Consider the following 23,903-nt stretch of genomic DNA (forward strand, 5'->3'; position numbering starts at 1 on the left):
ATGTAGAGAGAAGTGAACACTGTATTGCATACACAAAAAAGGTGTAGAAACTATTTTAAATCAGAAATAATAAAATAAAAAGCAGAAAGCAAATCCCTGATTTTACATGTTTATTTGCAGTGAGAGAAATAGTTAATTATGCGAAAATATTGCTGCACTTACAAACCACTTCTTAAATGCTAATAATTATTCTATTATTGGTAATTTTTCCACATAAAGTTGCAATAAATAGTAATAATAACTTCATTAGAAACAGAAGATAGGAAGATTATAAAGTCTGATCGTGGATAAACGAAGGATAAACGTGTTTGCACGTGTTTACAGAAAACACTCCTCTATGCATAACTCATTTTTATGCTTTATTTATGTTCATTTATTTTATGTTAAACTTGTAAACTCTAAAAAAATGTTGTATGAAAGGTTATTGTAGTTGCATTATTATTATTATTTGAAAGCTGTATGTTGTGCCTTGCATATCACCAAGACATAATTTATTTTGAAATCAAAATGAAGGGGAAGTGCCATTGTACCGTACAATAGCCTATACAGTATAAACCGGTGAAACTAGGAAAATAAGTATGTATTTTAGTAATTCAACTAACTACCACCAAAATTCTTTTTTTTTTATTGATTTCATGTTATATTTTAATTTTCTGAGATTTTGAAATTGGGGTTTTCTTAAAATATAATCATCAAAATTCTAACTTTTGCACAATATTCAAATTTTTCGAGTTTCACCTGTATAAGATCAGAAAATAACAAATAATAATACCTGGGCATTGTGATACACTATGGTACTGGATTATTACCATATTCTTATGGCACCATATTCAACATAATAATACATGGATCTTTAATAATACATGGAATTACGATACCACATTAGTACCATTTCAAACTTGCCAGTGAATCAACTGTCCACTAGGTGTCACCCATTCACCACATTAAAAAGCAGTGGCAGGACGTTCACTGTTGGTTAGGAATGAAACTATAAAATTCTCGCATGCGTAACTAAAACTAGCAGGCAGAGGATGAAAAGGTTTCTGACAGTTAAACGTGAGTTACAGGACAGGTCATATGCTGAAGAGACCCATGAAGGTAGCGTGAGCTGTGAGGATGAGCTCTGCTGATTTGCGGGGAACAGAGAGCTGAAGGGTGGATCCAGACTCCAGGAAGTAAATTCCTATCACAGAAACAGAGTCAATATTTTACAAATATTTAAAGGTTTTTGTATGAACTTATACAACAAGAGATCTCAGATCTCACCTCATTCAAGCATTTGAGAATAGAGTTAACTTCTCAAATCATCACAAAATAAACGCATCATTTGTTGCTAATTACTGATTAATTAGCAACAAATGATGCGTATAATTAATTAGTCACACGATCAAAAAACAATTGTGCACTTAAAGTACAAAAATTTTTGATTTTTTTCATTTAAAAGGCACAAACTTTAAAGAGTCTGATCCTGTGTTCCCAATCCCCCCCTAAACCCTCATTCATTACTCCCTACATTAGTCCACTAATATAGTTCGCCTGAAATAGTGAATGAAAACGAGAGAGAGAATTCGGACACTGAGTGCGCCGGATGTCATGGAGTGGTGTAGGTAGAAGAAAGGCGAATAGGCAAAAGCTCCAATATAAACATTTGTGACCACATTGGACCAGCGGTTTGGAAAATGGATGATTCTGCGCCATCTTGTGGTCAGACGTAGGAATTAATTCTCTAGCCGTTGAGCGTACATCGGTTGTAGACTCGTTATTGCGGTGCATAGTGGGATTAAATGAGTGCACCCAATAACGTCCACTATGGTTTCGGACACCACTACAAACGGCTGTCCCTAGTGCTTTATTTAGGGGTATGGGGGGGCGATTTCGGACACAGCCTGAGTGCATAAATAATGCAAGAGTTAATTCACTTTTGAACTTTGTTGTCCTGATAACTCACCAGCAGTGTAGCAAGTGTTGAGCGGCTGGCTGACGTTACTGGGCATGCTTTTTAAACACTTCATCAGCTTAGTCTCCGCCCCTTTCAGCCTCTTCGTGATCACATGACCCATCAGCCAGGTGGTGTCTTTATACAGCACCTGTGGCAAGCAAAAGAATAAAAGTAATTTATTGTATTGAGTAAGACGGAATGCAGCGCGGGACAATATTCGAGGGTGAACGAACGGTTGTGGGAAAAAAAATGATTTGCGTGACTCTTAAAACAAACATTTATCTAAAATAGCACGAAAGCAACAAGAACAATTAAAATATAAATATTTACAGGTGCAAGCTGATTGCTTTTGCAGGGAAAAGGCCTGTACACACCGGGACGAATATCGGCGCGCGTTTTTCAACTCGTTTTTTGTGTTCACTTCACACCAAGCGATTTTCGCTGACGATGAGCCGAGTGAACATGCAAATTCATTCCCTGACATTAGATGGCGCCAATTTGCACTGCAATACCACTCCATATCAGTTCTCTTTTATCTGTCGCGTTTGTCATATAGTTCTTTATGTTCTAACAGCAGCTCTAAATTCATCTTGCCTCGCATCTTCCTCGTCTTATTTCTTCCTGGCTGTGTAAGCCATAGATATGTATGTAAAGGCTAGATGTGTTACGGCGGAGTTTCCATCGTCATCACCGGCGGCCATCTTGTCACAGACAAGCTGATGTAAGATGAGCGGTGAGCACGAACACAAATACTCTTATCTCGTTGAAATCTTGAAGGATTTACAAACGGTTAGTTTTTTTACAAACGTTATTAACATGGCTATAATTATCTGGATGATTATTTATTTATACACTTTTTATTCATAAGTATGCAGTATCATAACTACATCTCTGACGTTTATAACAAAACAAACCGTTTGAAAATCGGTAGAAAATTGAGCAAGTTATGGTTATTTAAATAGTACAAGTACCATTAACACAATGTTACGAGTGAGCGAGCTGCCTGTGACAAGATGGCCGCCAGGTGCAGACGTCGACCTCCATTGGCCAGCAGCGTGGACGACATATCTAGCCTTTATATAGATATCTATGGTGTAAACGGCGACGCTACGTGGCGTAGATCTTCTTCTCCGTTGCGTATGTTTGCTCGGCAAGACCGTTTTGTGTTTGAGCGCCCCCAAGTTGTGTTTTACTGTAACTTCAGAAGCTCCAAACACGTGAGCAAAAGCGCCACTCTAATTGGTTGGATAGTTTTTGACGCGACGCGTCAAACTAAAAAAACTAACCCGAGGCATTTTTTAAGAAATGACGCTTTTACGCGTGGCATTTTCCGCGTCAGTGTGCACACACACATTGGCGCCCTTTGATTAGTCACAAGGCGTTAAACGTCGGCGAATGTCGCACGTGAAATTCATCCCGGTGTGAACAGGCCTAAAAGCTGCACAGAACTGCTGGTCTAGGATCAGTCTAGTTCGGTATAATAGCATATAAGCGAAACAGATTTGGCAAGCGATCCAGTGTAGAGCATAGATAGCTATATAAAGGCTAGATATGTCGTCCACGCTGCTGGCCAATGGAGGTCGACGTCTGCACCTGGCGGCCATCTTGTCACAGGCAGCTCGCTCACTCGTAACATTGTGTTAATGGTACTTGTACTATTTAAATAACCATAACTTGCTCAATTTTCTACCGATTTTCAAACTGTTTGTTTTGTTATAAACGTCAGAGATGTAGTTATGATACTGCATACTTATGAATAAAAAGTGTATAAATAAATAATCATCCAGATAATTATAGCCATGTTAATAACGTTTGTAGAAAACCAAACCGTTTGAAATCCGTCAAGATTTCAACGAGATAAGAGTATTTGTGTTCGTGCTCACCACTCATCTTACATCAGCTTGTCTGTGACAAGATGGCCGCCGGTGATGACGATGGAAACTCCGCCGTAACACATCTAGCCTTTATATACATATCTATGGTTTAGAGCATCAAATGTTTCTATTTACGTGTTGTTGCAGCATTGGGCAACGTAGCAAATCACAAACATATCCATTGATTTCTTGAACGCAATGGCCGATGTGGGGGTGTTGTTTACACAACACCATTTTCAACTAAAAACGAAAACTTTTTATGTGTTTTGGCCATTCATTTCACCGGTCAAAACACCAGAGTTTGTGTTCAGTGCTGAACGCTCGCGAATCCTCTCGTTATATCTAGACGAGATGTGAATAAATGATTTATTGTGCGGTGTAGACAGCTTCATGGATCCTGAGATTGTGATTAAATGAGCTGTATGCAAGAAATTTGTTTCAATTAATCATAAATATTCCCTTATATGTCACTAGACATTAAGAAATCACGTTCATTTCAAATACTTATATCACTGACAACAGTAGTCCGGCCAGGATATTGTCATTTAAAAAGTGAAGTCGCAGCCCTTGACTGATGTTGATGTTGTCATGTTGTGTTTTGTTCTGATGCGTCACCGATCTACCAATCACGAACTCAGTAGTGTTGCGCCATTCGGGGTTGCCAGCTCTTCTCTAGTTACCACAGCTGCAGATACAAACATGTCAGAATTTTGCGAAACCCCAAAAAACTCGATATAAATCCGAAATACTTTGTTACAAAGTCAGAAATAAATAATTAACAGAAAAAGTCAATTGTGCTTGAACGACTGACAGTTGATAATGTACTTTGATAACGCTGTAGTATCAGTACCAAACAATACCAACCTGACTGTAAATGAAGTATGTACCCTCGGCCTCCACTGTTACTGTGTCACCTGACACCTGAAGCCCCTCCCCTCGGCTCTGCCCTAGAGCCCAAGACAGAACAGTGGTGTCATGATCATCTGAGAAAACAGAGAAGAAATGAGAGAAAAACAACAATCTCCAACATATCTATCTATCTATCTATCTATCTATCTATCTATCTATCTATCTATCTATCTATCTATCTATCTATCTATCTATCTATCTATCTATCTATCTATCTATCTACAGTATCTATCTATCGTTCTATCTATCTATCTATCTATCTATCTATCTATCTATCTATCTATCTATCTATCTATCTATCTATCTATCTATCTATCTATCTATCTATCTATCGTTCTATCGTTCTATCGTTCTATCTATCGTTCTATCTATCTATCTATCATTCTATGGTTCTATCTATCGTTCTATCTATCTATCTATCTATCTATCTATGTATCGTTCTATGGTTCTATCTATCTATCTATCTATCTATCTATCAAAAAGAAGTCATACAGGTTTGCAATGACATGAGGGTGAGTAAATTATGTATCAAAATATTTATGATATTATTATTTTTTTTGCGTCTGCTGAAGCACATGAGATTTATTTAAGGAAGGAATTCAAACAGGATTGGATTGGCTCAGAGTGTGTTTTATTGCGGTTGATCTATTCCTGTGTGTGTTACACTCACTGTATGACTGCATGGACACAGGAACAAGATGGAGAAACATGTGCCGCTCTGCTAAAAGAAAGATCAATTCACATAAGAAATAAGAGAAAAAAATGTGTGTTTGTCTGTATAAGACTGACGGAGAAAGCGAGAGTAACTCACTTTGTCGTCTCTTTCGCGGTTTCCTCTGTTCTGTGACATCTCTCTTGTCTCGGCCGTCTTCATGTTTCCGTCTCTCAGGGAATCTGTGATAACAGCTTGCCTTATAACAAAATATATTGGAAATTAGATATCACATACTAAAGCTCAAATGATTTTTGCTCCAGCTGGGTTTTACATTGGACATGTGCTGGCAACCCCACTAATGAGTTTTGCAATGCCAGTAATTCACGTAAAACATTGTTCTGTGAAAAACCCTATTGGATCCTTCCCAAACTGTTGCAACAAAGCCAAAAACCCAATTCTCGGTCATTGTCCTCACAGATATTACTGGAATAGCGAGACTGATTTGAAGGGGGTGTTCACATACGGTACCTTTGCTCATATTACCATAAACAGCACCGGCCCAATAATATGCTATATTGCTTGCCATAGACCTTAAAGTCTGTATTTGGTTTCACACTTTCAGCAAACATTTTTTTCTGGTTATGAAGCCGTATTTAAAGTTGTTTGGGTCTCTCTCTCTCTTGTAGTAAATACTTTTATAATTCCCCCTTAAAAGTTGATCGTTCTGAATCTGATATACTACCCAACCATACATTACTATATGTTTTCTTGGGGTTTTATTATTTGTAATAATCAACATTATTTCTTGACCTGAATGTCTGATGGTTAGAAGTTTGTGCCCAGACTTTTTAAGAGTCTTTTACTGTGTGGTTGCAGAACTCACAAAACTCACTTGGATTAACGAAACTTTTGAATAAAATGCCTTTGCTTGAAAGAGAGAATTCAGGTATGAGTTTATTCATTTATTTCACATTTGTTGGAAGGGTGTCCTAATTTCTGATATTGTAAAACATGATCCATTCTGAGTGTTTGGATCCATCAGATCTGTTAATTTAATATTCTTTGTAAAACAGTTTGAGATGAAGAAGTGAAATCAGTTGCACAAATAAATTCCAGAAAAATGCTGAAACAATATTTGTTAAAAGAGCAGTTCACTTAAAAAAAAAATTAACGTTTGCTGATAATTTACTCACCCCCATGTCATCCAAGATGTCCATGTCTTTCTTTCTTCAGCCCAAAAGAAATTAAGGTTTTTGATGAAAACATTCCAGGATTTTCTCCATATAATGGACTTCAATGGGGACCAAACGGTTCAAGGTCCAAATGAGAGTTTCAGTGCAGCTTCAAAGGGCTTTAAACGACACCAGACGATGAATAAGGCTCTTATCTAGTGAAACGATCGCTCATTTGAACGAAATGACTCGAAACGATTTTGATGAACGATTTTGAACAGGAGAGTCACAAACGCGCATGACAGAACAGAGCAAGTCGAGCATTTGTGCTTATAAAACTTAAACTTTGTTATTTATTTTTGAAATGAGCGATCGTTTCGCTAGATAAGACCCTTATTTATCGTCTGGTGTCGTTTAAAGCCCTTTAAGGCTGCACTGAAACTCTCATTTGGACCGTTTGGTACCCAATGAAGTCCATTATATGGAGAAATATCCTGAAATGTTCTTTTCGACTGAAGAAAGAAAGACATGGACATCTTGGATGACATGGGGGTGAGTAAATTATCAGCAAAAGTTTTTTTTTTTTTTTTTAAAGTGAACTACTCATTTAATGCAGGATATAATGATAGGGTACTCCATGATTACCATATGCTTGGTACCATGGTATTCTTGAAAGTGTACCACGTAAATAGCCTACAAAAGCAGGAGTGCATCAAAGTATTGCCATCTGCCCACAGTACATTTTTGTATAATGCAGAATGATTATCATATTATTGATATCATGGTTATTTGGTAGGCCTACTTTAAGTAGGCTATCAATAGCTTACTTTTATATTTATTTACCACATTACCGAATGTCAAGTTTCTTCAGAAAATAGCATACTTTGGTATAAAGAGGATGCAAAACAGTACATTAGTGGTAGGCTAGCCTATTTTTGTTTGTGAAGTAAAAGATGAACGTTAGGCAGTTAAAATAGCACATGAATGAAAGCACTCACCTACCCCGTAGAAAACGGCACAATCGCAGCATATCCCAGTTTCTGTCCACGCTGTTTCCAGAGGCCTGAACCGCTGCGTTATTGCAGACATTTCAGCCCTCAGTGTCCAAATGTGTGTCCACTGTATATACACCACACCCACACAGGTGCAGCAGGCAACAGTGGACACGAGAAACCACTTCAACACTTCCACCTTCCAAACACACGCAGGCATATTGTGGTTGTTCATTGTAAACTCTGATGTGATATTCCCGTTTTCAATTGATCCGCTAACTTTCGGTTTCGCAACTTTCATCATCAGACATGTGAAAGCAGTGGGAGTGGAAACAAGTGTCAACACATCGGTTTATTCCCTGTATGGACATTTATCCTAAGTTGGAAACAATAATAGGATCATAATCATGCTAGTATTACAGGAATTCCATTAGCTTTCCTTTAGGGATTTTTTTTTTAAAGGATTCATCCACGTGTTGACGGATTACAAAACCTAATATGTGTGCCATTTAATTCCCAAAAACTTGATAATAATGAAACATTTGCGTGTGAATGTATATAATTATGTACCATAGTATTTGATATACTATTGGTACATGTACAGCATGGTATATTACCATGGCACAGGTGAGAAATATATAGTTAAAGGGATAGTTAACTTTGAAATTAATTTTTGGTATGTTTTATCTTACCTCAAGGGCATCCAAGATGTAGGTGTCTTTGTTTCCACAGTATTTTGAATTTCGGTATTTTTAGGTCAAACGCTCTTGTCTGTCAGTCATATAATGGAGGTCTATGGTCACCACCTCAAAGAGCATGCACAGAGAAGTCCAAATTAAACATGATTTAACGACTCATAAATGGCCTAAGACACGAAACGAGCGGTTTGTGTGAGAAAACGAACAGTATTTATATCGTTTTTACCTCTTGTAACCACAGCCACGTCCAAGTGATCTGAGGGCGCGGGAGCTTTGTGGCTAAAAACGATATAAATACTGTTCGTTTTCTCACACAAACCGCTCGTTTCGTGTCTTTCGTTTCGACTTCTCTGTGCATGCTCTTTGAGGTGGTGACCATAGACCTCCATTATAGGACTGATAGACAAGAACGGTTTGACCTAAAAATATAAATATTTAAACTTCTGCGGAAACAAAGACACCTACATCTTGGATGCCCTTGAGGTAAGATAAAACATACCAAAAATTAATTTAAAAGTGAACTATCCCTTTACATAGGCTACAAACAATATAGCCATCAAGTGCAAAAAAAGATTTATCCAATTTTTAATTTTATTATTGACTCTCTGTTTATCTGTTGGATTAATCAGACACCTTCAAAATCATAAATGGCAATACAGTAAACATTTAACTTCATAAATATACATTTAATTTGCATATAACTAAGCAGACTGGTTCATTCATCAGCCAAATGCCTCCCACACTTGAAATGTTAAACCAATTTTCTGACAGAGCATTGTGAACTCATTCATGAACACAGTCCTCTAACATTTGCAACCATAAAATTCCTTTAAGACTTAACAACTGTAGGTATTAAGAGAAACAAGGTTGATCATAGAACTATGCCTAAATGGCTCAAACAGGATTATTTAGAAGAACTGAAGGTTTTTAATAAGCTTCATCTCATCCTCAATTCTCCTGAGGAACTCATCCGATCCCGTAGGATTCACCATGGCGTCATCAGCCGTCAGGAGCGATCTATGGCTCGTTCCTGCAACAAACGCCATCATGGGGTTCCCTCCTGGAGCAAGGTCAAGAAACTGCTCATATCCTCTCAATAAGTATTGCTGGGAAACACACAAAAGAAAATTTCTAGTTTACTTTTTACTTCGGTCACTTCATCACTTTATTCGAGCACAACAGCAGTCGGTAACACTTTACTTGAAGTCATAACACAATCATGTTACGAATATGAAGGAAGTTTCATGCATGTTTGTGACAACTGTCATTAAGTGTCATTCGCTCAGTTATGACATTTCTAATGCAAATATGACATTGTTTGAGATGTCTTTGTTATGACACCTTGACATTACCAAGACAACACAACCTGTCATAAACATTAATTATCAAACTTAAGAAATCACCTAGCTTTATTGGTTAACATTACATTAAACTGTCATGTGGTTGGTTTTGACATTGGCTGTCATGAAGCCATTATAACTTTTTAATGACAAATTCAATTAGTACCACTGTAGTTGAGGTCACGAAAAATATTCATGACACAGTTATAATGGCCTCATGACAGCCAATGTCAAAGCTTAAGCTTAACTTAATTTTAAGACACTGACAGGTTATGATGTATTGGTTTATGTCAAGATGTCATAACAAAGACATCTTAATGTCATATTTGCATACAAAATGTCATTATTGAGCGAGACACTTAAACATGCATGAAACCTCCTTCATATTCAAGACATAATATGTCATGTCATGGTTATGAAGGTGTCATGTCAGTCTTATGCACACCCCTTCAAGTAAAGTGTTACCAAAAAAAAAAAGTTCCACCATTTTTATAGTGGGCTAAACTTGGTGCTTTTACAATAATGACACAAAAAACCCTCCCTTTCAGCAAATAAATGCTACCTGATGAGTCAGAGAGGAAGCAGCTTCATAAGGCTTTGTCATGGTCAGATCAGGATTGTCCAATAGCTTCGTACTGAAGCTAATCTCAGCAGTCAGACCAAGAAGCTGCTCGCTCCCGGCCTCGGTTGGACTTCGGCTCTCCTCTGGGCTGGACACAGTAGTGGCACCCCTCCATCTGTCCCCCTTCAACCTGGAATACACTCATCTATCACATACAGTATGCTATAATCCTTAAAGGAGTAGTTCACTTTCAAATTAAAATTACAAGCCATCCTAGGTGTATATGCAATTGGAGTTATATTAAAAAATAATATAAAATCGTCCGTTTTATAATGGCAGTGGATTGCAACCAGCAGATTGAAGCTCAAAAACGTGCATCCATCCATCCATCCATAAACGAACTTCACAAGGCCTCTGTGGGTTAATAAAGGCCCTCCGAAGCAAAACGATGACTTTGTGTATGAAGAATATTCATATTTAAAACTTAATAAAGTAAAATAACTAGCTTCCGGCCAAATGAACATACGGATTCCACTTAAAGGGATAGTTCACCCCAAAATAAAAATTCTGTCAGTAGTTACTCTCCCTCGTGTTATTCAAACACCTTAAGACTTTCGTTCATCTTCGGAAAACAAAAATTAAGATATTTTTTATTAAATCTGAGATTTAAGAGCAATAGTGAGCGTCGGCCAATAGTGAGCCTCCGTGTGACGTACACAAAAGAGCTGCGCTGTTACACTACGTGAACTCACTCAGGCCCACAGAGAAGGAAATGAATAGTGGAATAAAGTCGTTATTTTTGTTGGTTTTTTTTTTTTTTGCACAAAAAAGTGTTCTCGTCGCTTGATAAACTTAAGATTGAGCCACTGTCACTCGGACTATTTTTAACGATGTAATAACTTTTCTGGGCCGGCAAGTTTCAATCCTATAGAAGCCCATTATTAACCCACAGGAGCTGTTTGGAGTTTGTTTATGACGGATGGATGCACGTTTTTGAGCTTCAATCTGTTGGTTGCAATCCACTGCCATTATAAAACTTGCAAGAGCCAGGATATTTTTTAATATAACTCTGACTCTATTCATCTGAAAGAAGAAAGTCATATACACTAGGGTGGCTTGAGGGTGGGTAAATCACTTTCATTTGAAAGTGAACTCCTTTAATGCCTCTCCCTCCAATCCTTTTCTCTCTTACGCATTTATATGACGCTGTCTCATCCTGAGTTCTCCAATATGTTTGAGAACGTTTGCAGTCGGTTGCAGCAGACCTTGATCTCTCTTCTTTTTACCCATCAGCCTTGACGGGTGCGGCAGCTTCTCATGGGTTAGGCCTACGTTCAGTCCGTTACGTCCGCTCACCTGAAAGAAAGAGTTTACAGCAGCTGATGTGATTTTACCATAGTAAAGTGATGGTTATTCCTTTCCAGAGTTCTTCAATCCGTGTGAAAAAGAAGTGCTTAATGGTATTGTAAAAGTGAACTTGTAGAGTACTTTAAACACAAGAATATAAAAGAATCAGATGCACTTTATTTAAGGTGTCTGTTTTACAGTGTGATTATACATTTAAGTACTAGTCAATATACTTATAGGGTTAGGGTCAGGATTAGGGTGTGGTTAATGTTAGTTGCGTGTAATTATGTACAATTTATAGTTATTAATACAGTAACTACATGTAACGTGTAAGAAGAACATTGTAAAAAAATTGTATCTGCATGCAAATAATATATTATTAATTAAATAATGTAAGTGTACTTTCATGACACTTTTAAGTGTTAAGTGCAATTTTTAATAATGTCAAATTAAAAGTTTTACTTTAAAGTACATTTTAAATAGAATTTTGTCGTACTTTAAAGAAGTACACTTATTTTGATGTGTTGACTAAACTATGTGCAAAATATTGAAATATAATTTTAACTGTGTTGTGTTATTTTATATTAATTCAAGTTATTTTAAATTAAATGTACTAAATTGGAACTTCATCATTACCAATATATTAAAAAAAACAGACATATAACTTTAGTTAACCATAAATGCTTGTCATAATGAAATTACATATAAAGATGAACTTAATTCCTATTTAAGTGTCACTCTAAAGTTCAGCTATAGCTGCATTTAATATAAATTTAAACTATAAATCATTTTCATTTATTTGCAGTTAACATGCAACTAGAACATTATATTCAGTTCAAACTTAAATATATACAATAATATAGGTTATTTCTTTTTAAAAAGTATACTTAAGTGAACTTTTTCATAAAGAAAGGTAGTTCAAATACACCATGGGATGACTAGAATGGCATCATATCAAAGAAAAATGTGGTCATACCACAATACATTTGGAATCTTGCTGGTGGAAAGGAAAGTAATTTCAGTCTTGCTTTATCTTTCCTCAAAGAAAGAAATACAAAAACAAACCTTTCTATGGAATATCCGGCCTATGATTCCCCCAGAGCACAATAACATCATCAGGTACACATTTTAAGGGAACAAAGTTTGTTTAATGATGACTTTAAATAAAGATGTTACAGGTGCATCATCTGACTTCTAGCTACTCACCATCCCAGCGTGTGAAGTGGAAAACAGGCCTGGATCAAGAAAGGGTTCATATCTGAACGACTCCTTACTGCCAACAACAACCATAAAAACACATTCAGATGTCCAAAGCTTTTTTTTTTTTTTTTTTTTTTTAACTCTTTTCCACTGAGATAAGGCTGTTGAATGAACAGTTTTACCATGGCACTGGCACATCTGGTCCCCAGTAAGGCTCATATTGAGGTTGCACAGGTCCTCTCTCCTCACGGTGGCGACTGACTTCCTTTGATCGCCTGTAGATGGCAAAATAACATAACCACCGGGATGCCCAGAAATAATATGTTGGTTAGGTTTAGAAAAAATTGGTTTAGAAACATTTTTTTCCTCAGAAATTGCCCGTAAATTGTGTTATAAAGAGATGGCAGGTAACACATTACGTTAAACGTGACATTTTGAAGTAAAAAACAGAAATTTTCTTGGAAAAGCGTACTCCAATAATGTGTTTTATCCACAACTTCGAAAAAATATTGTTTTACAGTGCATGTTGCTTTATTTTCTGTCATTTTTGACAGAAACTCTTACTTTGCGAAAGGCGGAAATGGGTCAAAATTCTCCTCTTCAGTTTGCGGTGACAGACATTTCGTGGTCCACATCTCTTTTAACCGTGTATATTAGCAAGAAAAACACTAAGTTAATCTTAGACCAAACGTATATTGTATTCGTTTATTATATATAAGCGATATACGGCTGAAATAGGTTAGCTTATGAGGAATATGAGACCTAAAATATGATGAAAATATCTCTTAGAAAAACGATAGACTTTTTATAAGAGTTTTTTCGCGCTATTGACATCATGACTGCGCGTGAGAGGAGGCCTCCAATACACCATCATATATAGCCATTCAGCCATAGAAAATGTTTTTTTATGTATTATTTATTTATTTGAATAAAATTAGAAAGATGTAACAGAAGAACATGACTTTTAATTAGCCAGAGAAAAGGATTTGTATTTATTTATTTCAATTAAATTAGAAGGACATAGCAGACGAAAGGGACTTTTAATTAGCCAAATAACATTTTTATTTATTTATTTATTTAAAAATAAAATCAGAAAGATGTAGCAGACGAATATTACTTTTAATCAGCCAAAGAAATTTGGTTTTATTTATTTATTTCAGTTAAATGATAAATTAGAAAGATGTAGCAGAATAGCAGGATTTTTAGTTAGCCAAAGAAAATGGTTATTTATTTATTTAAAATAAAATCAGAAAGATGTAGCAGACGAATAGAACTTTTAATCAGCCAAAGAAAATGAGTTTTATTTATTTATATCAGTTAAATTAAAAAGATGTTGCAGACGAGGAGGACTTTTAACTGCTCTCTGAGTCTGCTCACGTCATGCTCTGATCTTTGGGAAGAGTGACGACAGGGCTCTAAACTTTCACACACCGGTGATACTTTAATTCATCCGTCTTCATCTAGAAAGATATGTCAGTGTCCTTAAGAGTACAAAAAAGTTTTGTTATCATTCATAATATTGTTAGATTTCGCTGACGAGAACGCGTCTCTTGGTTTTAAAGCTTTTTGTTTGTTTGTTTCAAGTGCGGAGATTTAGGATAGCCACACGTTAAATGGACGCATGCGGATCGCGTTTATATATGGAAGTGTAATAAACAACTTTTCAGTGTTGGGAAGAAAACGAAGAATTAGCTTTCTGCTTCTTTTGGACATTCGTTGGCTTTTGTGTGGACGGATTCCAGTGGACGGAAAAACTTCCACCCAAGTTTTCCTGCTGTTGGTCGTCGTGTGATCCAGCAGGTGGAGAAACACGAGCCGCTGTTTCATCAGGGAGAAAAACACTGGAATCGAATTAAAAATAAATCTGTTTTCTTCTGAAACTCCCTCAGGATTTAATTTCACGACTTGGTGGCTTAAATAAGCAACTACCCAGAACTGGTAAGTGGTAAATGTCTTTATTTCTGCGAAGCTCACATTCACAAACACTCAAGGTTGTTTCGTTATTATAGCCTATGTTTATGTAACGTTACATTATGTGACTGTTTCATTATTATTTTTCATACTGATTTTGAGCCTTACTCATATCTTCCACTTCATTGTTCAGAATTTAAGTGTATCCAGTAGGATATTTGATTGCAGTAGAATTCAGTTTGTCCAAAAGTTGTGTATATGACTCAAATAGACTTGATTTTCCATCCTGTAAGAATTAAGTTTATTTTTGTGTTTAAATACCTGCTTGTAGTGTATCATAATAATGTAAAGGAAATCACAGTGAGAGTGAACACCCTCATATTTTCCTTTTGAAGTCATACAGGATCCTATTGGGGGTCATAGTTCAACAACTGTTTATCTAGTTTTTGTTTGACATATTAGAATAATTTAAGAGAACTCGCACTGAGATCCATTAGATTGTCCTTGAATTATTTCGAACAGATGATTTGTAGCTTCTTGAATTCATGAATAAACCTGTTGAGTTACTTTACAGGTGTCTGGAGTTTCATTCATGCTTTTGCTCCAGGCTCTGCTTGATTGATTTGACTAGTTTGGACATCATAAAACTATGATATTCCCTGTAGTATCATGTAAACATTGTGGTGTATGAATTTTCAGTACTGTATACATAATATATTTAGTCTGTGTTACAGACCTTTTGTACGGACGGGTTGGTTGTGGCCTTGACATCGCTGAGGTTTTGAGAAGAAACAATATTTTCTTATCTTAGTTTCGGTTCAGGTGTATTGATGCACTTTATTTGACCCTTTTATTTGTTAATGTGTCTTTCCTTCTTCTTTGTAACGTGTTGTGTCTGGCTTGCTCTGATACTCTATTTGTTCTCTCAGCTTCTTCTCTGGCACTTTAATTGAAAACTGAGTTTGCATGCCTGCAGCTGCTTGTCTTTAGGGACTACACACACACACACACACACACACACACTTACAGACCAGACCAACATTCTTCCGTCTCGGAAAGGTATGCTGTCTGTCTCTGTCTTTCTCATTTTAGCTGTCCATCTCTCTTTTATCTCGTTCTTTCTCTCTCTTATGGCTCGTGTCCAAAACGTATAATCTGGCTGGAAGTTAATTACATGAGTTGCTCCGTCTCTAACGTGACATAGTTTAGCTCTTGCACACACACACACACATAGCTGAGAGGAAAGGTTTAGGAATATAAACTTAGATTTGCATTCCCAGATTAATGTTATAGTGCCGGGCTTCACTCTGAAACACTTGTGGCAAAAAAAAGACAAATTAAAAAAAACAAAATATATCAATTAGGTATAAGGAAATAAGGTTACTATAATGAAATTAAAAAATGTAAGATACCAGGGAAATTTCAATAACACATTATTTCCATCCCTGAAGTCAATGGTTCTCATTCACACAAACACACACACACACACTTCATATCAAAGTTTGAGTTGTAATAGTTTTAGTTTGTGGGCGATTATAAACTGAAAGTGTTAATCTGAGGATGTTTTGTGATGTTTATAACCTGTTGTTCCAATAAGACACTTGTTATCAAACTCCTTACACACACACACACACACACACACACACACACACACACACACAACAGGATGATATGATGTATTTAATGTTGTAGATTAAAGCTTGAGAATAGGGCTGTCAAACGATTAATCACGATTAATCGCATCCAAAATAAAAGTTTGTGTTTAAATAATATATGTGTGTGTAGTGTGTATAATTATTTTATATATATATAAATACACACACATGCTTGTATGTATTTAAGAAGTATTTTCATGTATATACTGTATATAGATTTATATATAATTTATATTATATATAAATATTTTATATATAAATATTATTTTTTCTTAAATATACATGCGTGTGTGTGTTTTTATATATATATATATATACACAAAATAATTATACAAAGTGCACCCACATATATTATGTAAACACAAACTTTTATTTTGGATGCGATTAATCGTTCGACAGCCTTACTTGAGAAATACACTAGTGTTCACCACAGAGACTTATTTCAGGCTTTTACACACAACACTCTTCAGGACGACGGAAACGTCTCAATCGTCTCACTGTGTGTGTGAAGCTTTTTCTTGCCGTGCATATTCAAATTAGCTGTCAAGAGACAGGAAAACCATTGCTGTTCAGAAACATTGTGAGCAAACCTTCGTCCAGTACATGAAGATAACACAATTTTGCTCTGTTTTTCACACAAACCTCTTTTATGACTTCAGATGAGCTGTAATCTAGCTTGAGAGTCATATGGATTGCATTTGAAACAATGGCTTTTGTTTAAAAGCTTGACATGCCAAATCTCCACATATGTTTTGGACATTCTGCTTAATATCTCTTGTTGTGTTCCACAGAGAAAGATGAGAGTGAGTAGATGACAGAAGTTTGACATTTGAACTGCCCCTTTAAATGGATAATAACAAAGTTCAGAATTGACAGAGGAAGATTTGGTCTTAGATCAGCGTTTTTCTTTTATCAGTGTGTGCTCAGAGAGGGCTGTGTTAGCAGCTGTGCATTGTGCCGTGATTCGATTCTCTGCTCCAGATTCCTACCCTTATGACTAAAATGTGACCAGCATTAAAGTTCCAGACGTTACAGAGACACTGTGCTAGAGAGGAAAGAGAAAGTGAGTTAAAGAGCATGAAGAGCACTCTTGTTGATTTTGGCATATTTTAAAAGACAATTGATTTTCAGAGAATTGATTATTTTATAGATTTTTACCACAAAACTATCACCAGCCAGTGCCATTTTTGCTGCTGTCATCACAAAATACATCACTAAAAATATTATAACCGGTCACCTATACCATGGGGGATGATGTTGCAATCATATGACCAGCCGGACCACATAGCAGAACCGCAGTGCCAGAAGCCAGCAACAGTGTATACATGGCATTTTATTTTATTAGGCATGAACTATTTACTTTCTTTTTTTTATCAGATTTTAAAAGACAATATGTGCATGACATATATGAAAAACAGCAACCTGCTTTTTTTTACATCCACGAATAAAGAAAAATTATACAAATATAGAGAACACTACTTTACCCAACATCCCATTGAAGAAAAAAATTAAAAACGAAATAAATAAGTGATAATAAAAAGATGAATAATAAGAATAATAGGTATGCGCTATTTTCACATGGATTTTGATATTTAAGAACGATAATTTTTGTAAAGTCATTTTGTGCAATGAGCAATATTTTAAACTGTTGCCTTTTACACTCTAAACAATGCTGGGTTGTTTCAACCCAAATTTGGGTCAAATATAGACAAACCCAAAAGCTCATGACAAGGTACCGCATATTAGTGACCGGCCGCAGTCTGTGTGTGGAGACGGGCCGACACACTCCTCCTCCTCACACTGCCCTGATGGATCATGGAGAGAGAGAGAGAGTTTGCAAATCAAACACACAGACAACCAGACGATTCAGATTTACGTCTTCGTTATTTTGAGGAGCTTACGAAAATATAAAAATTCAATAATTTAAGAAAAAAATAAAAAAGTGTTCTGAAGATGAACAGATGTCTGACGGGCTCGGGACGATGTCCGACATGTCCGACGATGTCCGACATGACGGTGATCATTAATGACATCATTTATCTGACATAAATGACATTTTTATTTTCACCTTTAAACCAATCCTTTAAGAAGGATGACGAGGTACAGACTGAGCAATCACACTCTGACTGTAGAGATGGGCAGAGACAGACAGAACTGCTGCCCAGAGAGAGACGCGTCTGCCCATACTGTGATCAGGGACACTTCCTCACCAGCTGCCCAATCTATGACGACATTACAGGGACTTTTAAACTTTGTAAAACTAAACAACAAACTCTCTGTACTTTCTTTTTTAAATTACTTTTATTGTGACATGTATAATATGGAAATGTTTTGTTTTATTTTATTTATTTATGTTTGGTAATTTACACAGTCATCCCAGTAAAGCTAATTTAGAGTGAGTGAGTGAGTGAGTGACTTAGTGAGTGAGTGAGTGAGTGAGTGAGTGAGCGAGTGAGCGAGTGAGCGAGTGACTTAGTGAGCGAGTTAGCGAGCGAGTGAGTTACCCTAGTACTATTTTACTGATGAAATGTGAGAAAATGTGTGTCCCCACACTGAATATGTGTGCTTTTGACTGGGAGAGAGAGTGCAAGAGAGATATGTGCTTTTACAATATATACAATAAATGCATAATTTTGTGGCAAAAAAAACAACAACAACAACTTGTAAGTAGAGCCCGACCGATAAAGGATTTTGAAGGCCGATACCGATACAAATATTTTTGGGTTTTAAAATCCGATATTCCGATATATCGGCTGATATTTTATTTATTTATTTAAACTGGACATGATAGTCACAAATTTTGTCATGTTTATTTGAGTTTAGAGAACTGATGGGGATGGTCTTTTAATTGTTATTCAAGCAATGTATGTATCGTGAACAATTCAACGAGTGTTGCCAACAGGAACTGTGTAGAGTGCCCTCTGGTGGACAAACTATACAACTCCAACACTCATGGCATGGTTCAAGCGTGTTTCGTCTGTTTTTATTTTATTGTTGAAAAATGAAAATGAAATGAAAAAATGAAATCATTTCTCTTTATGAAAACCATTAAGATCATTTAAAAATATAGCTAAAATAATCATTTAAAAAAACCTATAAACGGATCATGATTTCAAAAATGTAACCTTTATTCATCAAACAATCTTAATCTTAAATTGAGCTAATTTATATTAATAAACAATAAATCCAAAGCATACTGAACTTCATCACAGAAATCTATTTTACTACACCCATCTGAAAAATAATCAAACTGACCACAGGAAAGTATTGTATTTAATAAACTAGGGCAACAAATTCAATAATAATATGAGAAAGATTCAAATAATACGTGCACAGATTAAAAAAAATCCTCGTCTCCACATCATGACAGAAATATTAGACAACTCTCTGTAATAAGCATGGCTATTAATTTCTGTTTTGAGAGGGTCATCAAGTAAAAATATGATGATTCATCTGTCCTGTTATCATAATGAAGTAAAAAACCTCATTAAAGGAATGAAAGTTTAAAAAGAAAGTGGTGCAACTAACAACAGCTTTGAAAAGGCAACACACGTACTGAGAAACGTGTCCTAATGATAATACAAAACAAAAGCAACAATATTAGGTCCAGAAACTGGAGATGTAATCATTTGAGGAGGAGATCTGCATACATGTAAGCGGACTAACAGAAGTACGGCACGATATGATACGAGTGTGTGAGTCAGGAGAGTGAAACGTTAGACGTGCTGCTCGGCTGAGAGACGCGCAGAAGCCAGCGATATGTGTGTAATGTAGACTATGAGTGTAATGCGGGCTGTGGCAGAGAGTGTGTTTGTGTTGTCTGTGCTAAAGGGTGTAGCTCTGTTCCTGTTGCTTGATTGTAATGCAGATCTTTGAGTGTGTTCGTTCAGACATCACTGCCTCTACATGATTCATTTACTAATTGTACTTGAGCTTTTTCCTCCACTCATCCTATTTTGTGTGAACTTACTTTTCACCTAGACTACAGTGTCAACTAATTTTGTCCCTGTTTATTCAAACACACACACACACACACACACACACACCCAGGGTGCATTGCTGACGAGCTCATATGTCCCCTCATACCAAGCTGCTGATGCCTGAAATACACTGGAATGTGTTTACAATGGTAACATGCATGTGCTGTTACACTAACCCCAAAGAGAGAACAAGTGTGGGGCAAATATATTGTAGGGATGCACAATATATTAACATATTATTTTATTATTATTGTAGTAAACTAATTATTTTTTGAAGTAAACGCTCTGTTCCTTAAGTACGTTTTCATACCGTCTGTGTTGTTGGTACATGGAAGAGGATTGTTGCGTTTCCCGCCTTAACCAAATGTTAAGCGTTACAACTGTTTTGAACATTCATGATAATATTAAGAAATGTTCACGGAGCACCAGATCAGCTTATTAGAATGATTTCTGGTGGATCATGTGGCACTGAAGACTGTAATGATGTAGTGTTCACAATATTACTCTTTTTACTGTATTATTTTATTAAAGGGATACTTCACCTCTGGAAAGATGATTGTGTATTTTAGAATAAATGTGAAATTATTTTTGAATTTGGAGAAATGTATTTTTGGCTTATGTGGGTGAAAGACAACAACTCCCAGAATGCACTTGCTTCGCTGCCCTAGGAGGCCACGCCTACCGGTAACAGAGCGCAGTAGTTAAACAACAAGTCTAGGCTACTAGTGAGTCTCCGTGATGAGTGTGTTTCCAGATCGCCCAAAATGTCCGGGATTGGGCTTTTGCGTTCTTCAGTCGCCGTTCATCATGTTTACTGTGGCGAGCGGGACGAGTGAGGGCCACGGGAGAACGGCGGGAGGCCGGTGGCGTGATTACCGATGAGCGACACCTGTGAGACGCACCGGTCTCGTATCTCTCGCGAATTTTCTTAGCAATGTTAAAACGCACATCAACCGATCACTTGTTTAGCGTTCATGTAAACACTACATTCAGATTCACCAATCGGAACGAATTCGGTTAGATTGAAACAAAAGCTGTGCATGTAAACAATGAATGGCGACTGCAGAAAGCAAAAGCTGAATCCCGGACATCGACGGCCGGACATGTCCGTGAAAAAGAGGACGGTAACCCCTACTACTCAGCTTTCTCCACAGAACAAGAGCCTGCTAGCTTAGCTTCCAAACAAAGATGGCCGACACTATGTGTTCATTCTGTGAGTGAGATCGCCCTCTATGGGCGGGTTGAGGACATGCGGGACAGACCCGACTACTGACTGTAGTCTTTAGTCTCTGGACAAAAAAATCCTCAGAAGACACAAAATGACGATTTTTGCTTGATCGGAGGCAAAAAATACATAAATCTCTCGTCTCAGGGGGATATGAGGGTGGAAAGCACAGTAATTCGAAAATACTACAGGCTTTCTACTAATAGAAAGCTTAATGCTAAATCCTGAAGTATCCCTTTAAATAAATGCAACCTTAGTGAGCATAAGAAATTTTAAATTATAATGTTTCCAAATATTTTGACAGGTAGTATTCCTCATTTTCTCTGGGTCGCAGTGTGTTGACTGTGTTGATCGTACAATAACAGTAGCAGTGTGAATGGTCTTTGTGTGGTGGAATTGGCAGAATAAGCATTGGTTTCCTCTTGTTTGCTGGTTTCATGCGGTTTTTTTTTGTATCTGTTGTAATGCCGTGCAGCAGTAGTAATTATCATCTTTGTTAGTAACAGTGGGTGGTTCATGTTTTTGTTGTAGTTAAAGTGTTAGTAATGTCCTGAGGTCATTGTGTGTGTGTGTTCTCTTGAGCTGACAAGTGAAGACGGCTCATTGGCTGCTGGCCAGACTCTCACCCTGATGCTGAAGACACCTTGTTGTACACCAGCTTGAAACGAGTGATGGCATGGAGTGCAGATAAATAATGTCTGAATGCACAATGGTGTCCAATATACTGTGGTGGAGATCATGATACAAATAGACAGTGCTTTTAACTTCTCACAATTAATATACCGGTAGTTCCACTCACTCACACTGGCAGATCAGATCATGATCAGGTGATTATATAAGAGAAGCATGAACAACATATAGTGGAGTGTTATTTTAGTTTGTCTATATACACTCTATTTCTTTTTGGCTTTATTTAATTTTTGTTGTTCATACTTATTTTATTTCATTATTTTTTGAAGCTGTACATTTCTGTAAGTTTTTAATCTAATATATTTTTATTTCAATAAAAACAATTTTTAATAGTTTGTTTTAATGAATGAAAACAGTTCTTCTGCCACACTGAACAAACAACATTTTACATGGCATAAATGTGAAACTGTTCACATTATGCCCATTTTTGACAAATGTATCCAGTTTTAACTGATTTTACACAGATCCAACAACCAACATTGGGTTATATCGACCCAGCATTTGATGAGTAGGTGTGTGAGGGGTTTCATCATTTGAATTGATTGTAAAAATTACCCAGCAGCTACAGTAAGTTACAGAAAAACTACCCAGTACCTGGGTAAAAATATGAAATATAACCTAGAGCCCGACCGATAAAGGATTTTGAAGGCCGATACAAATATTTTTGGGTTTTAAAAATTCGATATTCCGATATATCGGCCGATATTTTTATTTATTTTATTAAATATTGTTGGATTTCACACACGTGTAAAAGAAAAGCTAACTTTTCTGCACAAGATACGTTTGATACTTTTTCTCTATGTCTAAATGTAGTTATAAATACAGTAATCATTACTTTATTTAGGCAGAAAAAGTTCATTGTGGTTTCCATTAATGTTAACGTTAGCGGTCTTCCACTGATGAAAGTGGCATTAGCTAGCTTTGTGGTTAGCTAGTCTATGATGAGCCATAATTTAGCAATAGATAACATCATACTGCAAATTGTAAAACAAGTAATGGCCAAGGAGAGATGATTAAAGTGTGTTTCGTCCATTTTTATTTTATTTTTTAAATATTCATTTATCGGCCATTATAACTGCCGATACCGATATTATGGAAAATGCCTAATATCGGCCGATAATATATCACTCTGGCTCTAATATAATCCAATTAAATGACCCAACAGGTAAAAAAATAAAAATTGAGGTAAATGCTTTTTGCCACCAGATGGTATAACGGCATCTAACCAGCTAAACTCACTTCCCTTGGTCAAATAACACCGAAATGATTATTTTATCACCATTTGTTATGTTCTTAAGTTTTACATTGTGAGAAATGGATAACCCTGATGAAGAATAGAGTATGGTATCTCTCAGCCTTTAATAAACGGTGCATGAATATAATTGTAATGATGTTGTTTCTGTCTTCAAGGTGCTGAGGAGTTTGGCTGCTGGTTGTCATGGCGTCGTCCTCGGTGAAGGTGGCGGTGCGCGTGCGGCCTTTCAACAGCCGAGAGACAAACCGAGGAGCCAAGTGTGTGATCCAGATGCAGGACAAGAGCACCTGTGAGTGCAGCACAAACACACACACACTGATGGGGGGTTTTTGTCTACATTGTGCTTTTGTACACTGTCGCCTTTTCCAACTTTATTGCCATTGGCTTGCTTAGTTGGGGACATTAAATTTAACATTTAATTTAATATTCAACAATAATTTTGATCTGCCTGCATTGACACCATTATATGAAAACGATGACATCACGGTTTTCTCCAGAG

The 23,903-nt window shown here is 36.6% G+C and overlaps 3 protein-coding genes across 6 annotated transcripts in view; 1 reads left to right on the plus strand and 2 right to left on the minus strand.

Moving 5' to 3' along the window:
* Nucleotides 1-610: 610 nt before the first annotated feature.
* tnfsf13 (TNF superfamily member 13) lies at nt 611-7,820 on the minus strand. Of its 2 annotated transcripts, none has more exons than XM_039661796.2 (6): nt 7,552-7,820; nt 5,534-5,633; nt 5,393-5,443; nt 4,678-4,760; nt 1,949-2,087; nt 611-1,183 (listed from the first exon to the last, which is right to left on the minus strand). In XM_039661796.2, exons 1-6 carry the CDS (start codon nt 7,774-7,776, stop codon nt 1,074-1,076), a joined length of 708 nt encoding a protein of 235 aa, XP_039517730.2. In that variant the 5' UTR covers nt 7,777-7,820; the 3' UTR covers nt 611-1,073. The 2 variants fall into 2 exon arrangements, with proteins under 2 accessions (XP_039517730.2, XP_039517728.2); XM_039661794.2 differs by having other exon boundaries at nt 4,678-4,796.
* Nucleotides 7,821-8,808: 988 nt separating this feature from the next.
* Nucleotides 8,809-15,611, minus strand: LOC120471840 (uncharacterized). 2 transcript variants are annotated; one of them, XM_089129848.1, is made up of 6 exons: nt 15,336-15,611; nt 12,871-12,963; nt 12,695-12,761; nt 11,334-11,497; nt 10,142-10,331; nt 8,809-9,345 (listed from the first exon to the last, which is right to left on the minus strand). In XM_089129848.1, the coding sequence occupies exons 1-6, from the start codon at nt 15,368-15,370 to the stop codon at nt 9,148-9,150; spliced, it is 747 nt and encodes a 248-aa protein (XP_088985974.1). In that variant the 5' UTR covers nt 15,371-15,611; the 3' UTR covers nt 8,809-9,147. The 2 variants fall into 2 exon arrangements, with proteins under 2 accessions (XP_088985974.1, XP_039517693.2); XM_039661759.2 differs by lacking the exon at nt 15,336-15,611 and adding an exon at nt 13,253-13,462.
* kif1ca (kinesin family member 1C, a) overlaps nt 14,065-23,903 on the plus strand; it is a 42,849-nt gene continuing 33,010 nt past the window's right edge. Inside the window, exons 1-3 of one of the 2 annotated variants that reach the window (XM_089129847.1) lie at nt 14,065-14,488; nt 14,578-14,626; nt 23,560-23,693. In XM_089129847.1, the coding sequence (XP_088985973.1) occupies nt 23,588-23,693 (106 nt within the window). In that variant the 5' untranslated portion in view covers nt 14,065-14,488; nt 14,578-14,626; nt 23,560-23,587. Of the gene's footprint in view, nt 14,627-23,559; nt 23,694-23,903 lie in introns of both variants that reach the window. The other variant, XM_089129846.1, reaches the window with a different exon arrangement.

The sequence above is a fragment of the Pimephales promelas genome, chromosome 4, assembly GCF_988280905.1.
Source record: "Pimephales promelas chromosome 4, fPimPro1.hap1.1, whole genome shotgun sequence".
Taxonomy (NCBI): domain Eukaryota; kingdom Metazoa; phylum Chordata; class Actinopteri; order Cypriniformes; family Leuciscidae; genus Pimephales; species Pimephales promelas.